This window comes from Montipora capricornis, chromosome 2 (genome assembly GCF_036669925.1).
Source record: "Montipora capricornis isolate CH-2021 chromosome 2, ASM3666992v2, whole genome shotgun sequence".
Lineage (NCBI taxonomy): Eukaryota > Metazoa > Cnidaria > Anthozoa > Scleractinia > Acroporidae > Montipora > Montipora capricornis.
Genome location: NC_090884.1, coordinates 62,197,871 through 62,207,870, shown reverse-complemented (window position 1 = coordinate 62,207,870; position 10,000 = coordinate 62,197,871). Strand labels below are relative to the sequence as shown.

Below are 10,000 nucleotides of genomic sequence, written 5' to 3'. Positions count from 1 at the left end.
CTTGTTTTACATCTTTATTGAATTTGTCTTTTAAAACTGTTTTCACCCTTTGTTTAACATTTCAGTCGTATTAAATTCCCCAGTAGTTTGATAGTTAATTTGATAGGTAGTTTTAGTTTTCTTGGCTCTTGCATGTACACTCACATGTATACTATACTCTTAAATGCTAAGAGGAAAACTGAAATAATAAAGTTCCTGATGCTGGGGAAGTTTACTAACTATTTCTGCAAAAAGAAATTATTATGATAGTGTAAAGGAATTTCAAGAATCACTTTGAAATTCTCTCAAAAGTCATCATCACTTCCACAGTCACTTTCAATTGCTGAATCATAATCAGGCTCTGGCAGGCCTATTGCACTGGCAACAGCTGCTGCTTCTTCTTCTGCACCACCCTCTTCATTCTCATTCAGGCTTTCATCTGCTATGGTACCTTCTGCTACTTCACCATCATTTTCTCCATGGTCACTTTGAACTAACTCTTCGTGGCCTTCTATTGGGTGAGACAATTCCACATTGATCTGGGGCTGGGCTCTAACAGTTACTTTTTTCAATTTTTTTCTTGGCTTTTGTTTTAGCCAGTTAGCCACTGCTGATTTGACAATTTCATTGCAATTAACACTTTCTGGAGCATTGATAGAAACTTGCATGAGGGCATTCAAACTTTGTTTTGGTAATGTTGATAACACTACCTCCTCTCTCTGGCCACGCATTGCTACAGGGCAAGGAGAGTCCATCTTCAGCTACAAACAACAGCTCTTCAAACATGGAGGGGTGGAAAATGCCTTTGTTTTTCAGCATGAAGGACATGAAGAAGGTACTGCTTTGGTGTCCAGCTGGTATTTGCAGTTTCCTTCCAGAGAGAAAGAACTTGACTTGTGACCACTGGCAAAGCAATCTCGTCATCTCATCTTCACCTCCTGGAAAGAAATGATTGGCAATAGTTTTCACTTCAACTTCTCCATATTCTTTGAAGCTGTCTTCGTCACTTGAAGGGAGCAAAAGAGGATCAAAGATGGCATAGGCTTTAATGACCTTTGGAGAATTTCCAAGGCGATCTTCGATGTTGGTAGTCAAGGCATCAACATAGTTAGCCAGGAGGGTTTCCAACTGCCTTCCAGTATCTTTTCTCAGCTGTAGGTCATCCGAGATTCTAGTAAACGAGTCGATGTCCACTCGGAGTTTCTGCAGAGGTTCAGTGGTCTCCTTCAACGTTGCTAGGGTTGAGATGGCATGATTCACAGCTGGTCTTATCATTGAAAAATGAAAATTTCCAGCTTGGAACTGTTTTGATAAAGACGAAAGTACTGGAAGGATGGCATTAAGAATGTAAAGGGCCCCAAGAAATTTTACTGACTTGAGCTTGCTTATCAAGCCAATAGATGTGGCATCATCAATTTCCTTCAGAGACAAAAGGATAGCTTCGTAGCTCTGCAAGGCTGCAGTAACAGAGGCATCAAAACTTAGCCATCTTGTCTGGCAAGCCTTCTTTAACCTTTTTGCCAAGAGCTTTTTTGTTTTCTCACTGTGACTGAGACTGACTTTTTTCAGTTGAATTTGACATTTAAGGAAACAAGCGGTTTTATTAGGGGAATCATGGAAGTAGTACCATAGCTGTCTTAGAACATCTTCCACTTCCTTGATAAACTTCAGCTCCTGACAGCTGTCTGTACAAGCCAGTGCTAAGCGGTGACAGACACAGTGCATATTAAGCAACTTATCATTGCTCTGCCTCAGCTTTGCAGCAACGCCATTGGTCTTTCCAACCATGACACTTGCCCCATCTGTGGACAGGCCCATGTTAGCCCCCTTTTCCCTTGGAAATTTCTAGCTCTCATCCTTTCCCCAGGGAATTTCCAGTGATCTTCCTTTGGAGGGGTATGAATATTTTCTGGAACCACACATCCCATGATGCAATGCACACCCTACTATCCTCCACCTTTTTTTTATCCTGAGACAGCACAATTGACACAACAAAACCACAAATGAAAAATATTTTTTGATCAGGGTAAGTAGGATCACAGTCCTAGGCATCCTTCACATAATATAACACTGACTGTACATGAATACTTAGTGTGTTTAAGCTGCCATAACAGGCTGGTATGGTCAGTGTTCTGAGAGAGTTAGGGATACAGCAGTATCCATGTGGTAATCACAAGTTTTGGTGGACAACTGGTTTTGAAACACAGGCATACCAGATGATGGTTGGTTGAGTGACCTTTTTACTATCATGAGCATGTGATATGATCTTGGTTGTAGATATTTGGCTGTGCTTGAGAGGGGTGTTCTTTGAGGGTTAACACCAGAAGGTGGAGTTACTTGTAGCAGTGAGATTGTAGTTCCAGCTTCACTTGATGTTGGTTATGGGTGGTGACCCAACAGGGTGTCTTCAAAGTAGGGGTTTCACTGGATGGCTGGGTGATTGGTCTGGGATCACGTCCATGGGTGTGATACTGATGGGGAGAATTTGCAACCAGGACTTGGGAATTAGGGCATCTGGTAGGGGTGGGGCTGGGACTGCTAGACAATGACCTACTGGTACATGTAGTTATGTATTGTGAGACCAGTTGGGGGTTTCCACAATGTATGACCTTGGGGAAGTTATAGCAGTTACAAAACTGTTTAATCATGGGCCACATTTATCATGGGGGGATGGTTTGGCATAGACAAAGTCACTAATTTGAAGAGGTGGTAGGGGTTGGTTGGTCTTGGTATCATAGTGATCTTTGGCTTGAGCTCTGTTTTGCTTTGATATTCCTTACTGCTCCTGATGTATTGTCACGAGGCATGAGGAGATGTCGAAGAGTGTGTTGTAGTCCCCTGGTGTGGCCACCCAAGCTCCTTTGTGCTGGGGTTAGGGTGTGACCATCTTGAGGGGCGTTTCTGAACAGGAGGAGAGCTTTATGTAGGTTCTGTTTACCACATTTTTCAATTTCCCATTGCCTTGGGGCCAGTAAGTAGGGCTGGCGGTGTACTGGATCTGATACTTTTGACAGTGGCAATATTATGGACCATTGTCATTGATTTGAACCTCGGTTTTCTTCTGTGATGGTACTGGATAAGGTTGCAGTTCATCGACTTCAATGAAATTGGAATAGTGCTCTGTCTTGAATTTGCAGAGGTCTTGGCTGACGAACTACCATGGGTATTCTGGTATCTGTTGTGATTGTATTGGTTCCTTAGGGTTCTGTGCATGAAACTGTGCACACTTGAATGTAACCCTGGCCAAAATACAACACCCTTGCAGAGACTGGGCTTTGATTCAGTGCCAAAGTGTGCTAGATGAGCTTTCTGAAGGATGTGCATTCTTAAGGCTAAGGGAATGACCACTTGATTTCCCTTGTAAAATTAATGATTCCATCTTGGGAGGTCAGTTCATCCTGGAACTTGCTTGAAGGCGAGCCGTGAATAAAGATCTTGTTTTGTTCACTCTGGATAGGATCCTGTGATGTACAAGCTTTAATATCTTCCAAGGTCTGCAAGGTGATTCATGGGAGTTGTTAGCAGTAGGAAGTGGCCCTGGAGAGTGTGTCAGCTAAAGAGATAGACTGCGAGCAGTCTCTCTTTTGCTCTAAAATCGTTGAAGCAAAGACTTCAAAATGGCTGAAACTGCAGGCCGCAAATACTGCGGGTGTTGGTTTGAGTGAAAAGCGGGACTGCCATGGTTTTATATTGCATTTGGGAACCCCAGTGACAGATTGACAGCTCTCATCATCCTGCCTTGTGTGGTTCCACAAAATATCCATACCCCCACCACGGAAGACCATTGGAAATTCCGAGGGAGAGGGGGGGTTAAAGGGCAGTAATTTCCAAGGGGTAGGGGGGTTTCGTGGGAAACTACTTTTCCAAAGGGTCACGAATCACATACAAAACATTGAAAGCAACATACGATCGATCTGAAGCACAAAACACACTATCGGACGATGTTTTGAAACAAAAGTCAGTTTTGAGATAAAGTTAATACTATTAGCTTCAATCTCTCCGTTTTTCTTTGAGTTAGCTAGCGCTACAATCTCCCGAAGCTAAGAACAATGTGTCTTTCATTTGGGACGGATTCAAAACATTTAAAATGGCGGTCTCAACTGGAGTCTCGTCCCCAGACTTCCAGCTTTGTCTCTTTTTCGTCCAACCAACACTTCCGTTTGTCTCTTTTTCGTCCAATCAACACTTCCGTTCACGTGAGTATCACTTTTCGCTACCTTCACATACAGTAAACACATTTTTGATAGGATTTATGTTTTACTGGGGGTAGTAACTCATTGAAAATGCGATAAGACGCAAGTTCCCACCATCTCAACGCTTGCATGCAAGGACATTTTCTTTTTTGTGGGTGGCATTTAGACCACGGACAGGAACTGGGAGTCAAGTTTTCTCTTCTTTGAGTAAACGCAATATTTATTGCGGCCTCGGGAAACGATTGTTGAGGTTCAGTTCGTTATGTCAAACTGGAAATTCTAAAACAGGAGTTTGACTACTCATTGGAGGAAGTAAATCGCACCAAAAACAATAAGTGTCGCCCTCTCAATTCCATCCATGGCTCAAAAGCAAGCAACAGTGAGGCTGTGTGTCATTTACCGGTATTTGAAGACTGCACATAAATCGCCATATCTAAGTTTACAAATACGATGGATTATTTTGGCGTCAATAATATTCTTCGTAAAACAATCGCCTTTGTGACAACATTCACGAAACCTACCGCGTCAGCAAGTGTGGTCCCTAAATATTAAAGAATCAACCTGAAGAAACTGACAAAATGTGTAGACAAAGGAACCTTGTATGTTTCTGTTTTATTTACTATGGTTTGTGAAGTTGTTTAAGCGAGTGAAATATTCTCATCAAAGTTCGCACAAAAACGTGAAACAGTCGACGTGCAATTAAGCTTTGCAAAGTTGATAGCACACATGCTAAAAGTTTAGCTGGATAATGAGCTTAACAAAGCGTTACATTTTTCTAAAAGTTAACCTTAATGTTTACACTGTTGTAATAAAATTCTACCGCAATTACGTTACTAATTCACTTTCGTTTTTATAAGTAAAAAAATTCTGGAAATTCCTGAGGGGAGGGGGGGTCATCAAAGACCCTCCTGGAACGGAAAATCCTGGGGGGAGGGGGGGGTGCAAATCAAAAAGTCTTCCGTGGTGGGGGTATGGATATTTTCTGGAACTACACCTTCCATACCCATGTGAAAAATATTCTCATGGGAATCAATGGGTGTTTGCTGAAAATTTATATGTATTGTTTGTTTGACAACAAAATGTGTGATGATTCCACGCCAAAAAAAGGAACAACTTAAATAAAAAGCCGTTCATGTCAGATTTTTGCCGTTTATGTAAGAGTTCCTTCAAAATAATTTATGGCAATTTTCCATTGAAAAACAGCACCGGTGAGCCTTCAAAAGCCCAACAACTGAAGTCATCATACAAGAGCATGGAAAATATTTTTAATATCTCAGCTTGACCTTCTTCGATTTTGCTACTGGTATTTTGTAAATACCAGCATGGTATGGGATGACTTTGGCATCTAGAATGAAGCTGACAGGTTGACCAACAGTTCCGATGCTTTAAAAGTTGTCTTTGTAGTGAAGGAGTAGGCTATCTTTCTGAAGAGTTCCTCGGTATGGATGTGTAGCTGTCAGATGAATGTGTGGTTGTGGCAATATGTTTGTTGTCACGGAGTGGAATGTGTTTCTTATGGAAAATGATAAGGCCAAGACATTCACTCTCTTTTCCTCTGTTGAGTGCTGGTTTGCCTGGTATATCCTTTGAGGCTATTACCTGAAATTCCAGAGTGTCTGAGAGAGCGAAGGTCCCTCTCAAGCAAGGGTACCTTTTTTTCAGGGTAGATAAAGATGGGGAGCTACAATCTTGGACAGAATAAAATGGAACAGCAAACCCCCATCCCCCCCAAAGCAAGGATGAAGCCGCACAATAGCCAAAATGCGCCATTTTCGCATCCTTGATTTGAGGGGGGGGGGGGGGGTTCAAATTTCCCATCTATTTTGTCCAAGGTTGTATGTAAAGTATTTGTCCTACTTGAGGTAGTTATCGGAATTGGCAAAGATTGCGAATGAGTGGATGACGTAGTCATCATCATCATTGGGTGGGGGGAGGGGGGGGGGTTTGCATGGAATGGGGAATGTTCTGGGAGTTAAAATGCTTCAATTTCACATGACACTTAGTCGGCATGCCACCCAGCATTCTAATGTACCAGGATCTTTTTTGCGGTCTCGCCAGCCACATTGTAGAAGTCACCAATATTAAAGTATTAAAGTCAATCAATAGATTACACCATGAGGGTTTTTGAAGTGTTTTTTTCAGGTAAAGAGCTGTATTGTTTCCAACTTTACTTGGGTAGGTTTCTGTGGATGTTTGCACAAGTTTTCGTCTCTCATTTCTGGTGTAAACAAATGTGCAGTGAAGAAGAGAGATAACAACACCAAGTTGGAGTTCCTTCATTTATTATCATCCCATGATGCAATGCACACCCTAACAACCATACTTTCATTTCATTAAATTTGCTAAAGACCAGAAGGGTGAACTACCTATGTGTTATTAGCAATCAAAATATGTAATGGTGTGTTCATTTTATTCATAGAAAAGGACATTGAAATTCTTCAGGATATAAACTCTCTTGTTGAAGAAGAAGTAAGTGATATATCATTGGTTTTTAGCTGTCTTTTCTCTTGCCCAATGTAACTAATACCCTCTGTTATTTCAAGGTATAATAAAATTATGTTATGGTTCAAAATTTTCCTTGGTTCGAACTGTCCTTTTAAACTGTTTTTTTCTTTTCCAGATGAAAAGGAGAATACCTAAGTTTCGTCACTCCTGGCCAGTTAGGAAAAAAGCTAAAGATACAATAGGTGTGATAACATTTGCCATCACCTCTTATATTTTGTATTAATAGAATTTAATTCCTGTATTGGAACTCTACAGACCTGGAAAAAGATGTTGAGAGAAACCTGCATTAACCCTTCACCCCCACATTGTCTGGTGTTAAAGAAATCTTAGTGTCACTCTTAAGAAGGAATGGGTTAAAGGGGGCATACAGTGGCTCTAGATGCTGTTAACACTTTCACTCCTAAACTGGCCCCCTTTGAGTCAATGCAGAGGGAATGGATTAATTAACTAATTAATGAATAAAGCAAATCTTATCTTTATGGTGGAGACATCGCTATATTTTTGGCACTTCTTTCCGAACATCACTGTGTTGGTTGGGGATTAGTGGGTGGGGTGAGGGCAGAAGGAGGGGGAATTGTTGGCCTTTTTTCAAGTGTTGATCCAAAAGTTCGAAAAATGGGAAAGTTGTCAATTGTTTTTGTCCATGATCATATCTTACTTGAAAACTGAATTTCAATACTGATTTGTTTTTTCAGAGGATGAGTCAAGCAGTGATGATGAATTGAAGCAAATCAACCGTGAACTTTCGTCAACAAAATTGATCAGTCAGTTGAATAGCATGTCTCCGGGAAAAACAACTGGCAGCAATAGGGTATTCTTAGGTCAGTTATCTTACAGCATTTGTGATAAGCCATAAGTCATTTATGAGTTGTCATTGCAGTGTTTGCAATTAGCGGCTGTCCAGTTTTCCCAAACGACCAGAAAGTTTACCGGGCGACCATTTTTGGGTAAAATGATAAGCCTGGTTGTCTGAAGAAAAAACTGTGGACAACCCGGCCAAAAATAGAAAATGAATTACATTATTTAAGCATCACCTGACTTAATTTTCAGTTTTCTAATGTCAATGTCTGATAGTAGTGTGAAGTTAACAATAATTATTAATTTGCTGCACCTGACCATTTTCCCACGTTTTGAATATCTGTGGCTTTTACCAAAAAATTGTCACATAGGAAAATGCAATCTTGAGACAATATCACAAACATGTAGGCAGTGGAGATTGAAAATGCTAAAATTTAAACCCAGACTTCCCCAAACTCTTGAAACTGAACACAGCAATGCTTAAAACTGCCGAAACTGGTTAACTTAATCACTCACTGAAAAACTATGTTGCCATTAAACAACTGAAACAAGCCTATAAGCTATTTCACTTACATGTAAATGAGTTAATCCAAAATGCCAGTCAAAGTTTTGTGTGCTTCCGGCAGTTAATTAATTAATCAGTTCTATTGTGGTAACACCCAAGAAGCCACAGGTGCATGCTTAGAACTATGGGATACCCATCTCCAATGCCATTTGACTGCATTTTAAATAACACCGCAAGCATAATACATCGTAGGGGGTTTCCTAATGGGGATCCAAGCATTTATCAGGGAAACCAAATTTATGGGTTACCGTAAGTTGCGCAGCTTTTGAAACAGGGACAACCTGGATTTTTGTTTTAATTTCGAGCACTGTAGACATTGGAGCATAGATCTAGAGTAAACCATATAGCTAATGTAAAAAGCACCTTAGTTCTGAAAGGAAAAAAGGATAAGGAAAGGATAAAACAATGGTTTGAAAGCCTGAAAATGAAAACCCCTAGAAAGCTATCGTTTTAAAAGTTAATAATAATGACCTTGTAACTCTAGACATGAGGTTCTACATTGCTGTGAACCTATAACTGTTTAGAAATGTCCTTCTGTAGTTATTATATGAAGCACAAAGAATGGCTAGCTTTCAGCTGAATTTGCATTATGCAAAATTGGGTGCATAATGACTTGAGGTGCTCTTTGCTTTCAACTGATCTTCAATTTTTGATGCTGCCAAGGAGAAGGGGTGGCTAGAGATTGAACTGCTTTTTATAAATGCCTCTTTGTTTCATGCAAGGTCGTGAAGGCTTTTGTAATAAATCCACAAGTTAACAACAATTATTATATCATTATTGTCAGTTGTTAATTCTTTTTTCCCGTTTTACTCAGTCAGGTAAAATGAGGTGAGAATTTTTACCCCTTGCAAGTATAAGCCTGAGAAGCCCCTGCAAGGTTTACAGTGTGACAAACTTACTGTGGCCACCTAGCAAAGTTTTTACAAATTGTCCGCAAATCAGGATATGTGAATTTGATTGACAGTCACGCCTCCTTGCAACGTTTGTACAGGTGTAAGTTGAACACCATTGCATGGATTGTTGAGTTGATGTATTTACACGTAATTGTCAAATGTGAACGTTTGTTGGGTGCTGGCCATGGTAAGGTGTGTGGCTCTTTAAGTATTATTAAGTTTAACTAAATAGTACAGAATAGTGATTTCATTATTGTCTTCACAGAGCAAAATCTCAAGAGGCTGAGAGATATAAATGAAGAAATACAAAAGCTTCGCATGGTTAACTCGCATAGAGGATCACGAGAGGTACCTGCACTTGCTTTTGTCGCAATTTTAAGAAAAATTGCTTTCTTCATGTTGCATGAAAATTTTGTCTAACTAGTTAAGTGTAAGTTAAGAATTATTTTAAATTCACTGGTTATATTATCCATTACATATGAGAGCAGTCATTAATTCTAGAATACAGAACTATAGTTTGTAAGTCATTTCTATTACACAGAGATCATAATTACCGTATTTACCCGTGTATAAGTCGACCTTTTATGGCCTCAAAAGAAGCTCCAAAAATCGCCCTCGACTTATACACGGGTCAAAGATTTTGAGCCAAGTTCCAGCTAAGTAATTTATTCAAAATTAACATAATAATGTTGTCTTGGGCATAACGAACGCAGTGGACACAAGCCGATGTACATTGTAAAAGACTTCAAAATGAATGACAAAAGACTTCAAAACGAATGTGAGCAATTCCAGTTGAAATAAAAAAGGATTTGTCCAACTCTAAATGTTGAAGATACTCACAAGCACAAATATGAAATAGACACTGGAAATTTTCGTTTTCCAAAGGCAGAAAGCTCTAAAAGGCATTTCTGTTTCTTCGAATAAAACACGATCGTTCAACGGCTTAGTAACCTGGCACAATACCTCGTGTTTGCGTGCAAGCACTGTCACTCGTGTTTGCGTGAAAATGCTGGTTGGTAATGGTTGTTTTTTATTCTTTACACAAACCTGGCAGATTTAAATGCTTT

At 40.0% G+C, this 10,000-nt stretch overlaps 1 protein-coding gene across 3 annotated transcripts in view; it reads left to right on the top strand.

Moving 5' to 3' along the window:
* Nucleotides 1-10,000, top strand: part of LOC138030092 (rho guanine nucleotide exchange factor 28-like) — a 61,243-nt gene that overhangs the window by 14,484 nt on the left and 36,759 nt on the right. For all 3 annotated transcript variants that reach the window (XM_068877972.1, XM_068877963.1, XM_068877954.1), the window contains exons 7-10: nt 6,592-6,641; nt 6,793-6,859; nt 7,373-7,498; nt 9,199-9,281. In XM_068877972.1, the coding sequence (XP_068734073.1) occupies nt 6,592-6,641; nt 6,793-6,859; nt 7,373-7,498; nt 9,199-9,281 (326 nt within the window). The remainder of the gene's footprint in view (nt 1-6,591; nt 6,642-6,792; nt 6,860-7,372; nt 7,499-9,198; nt 9,282-10,000) is intronic.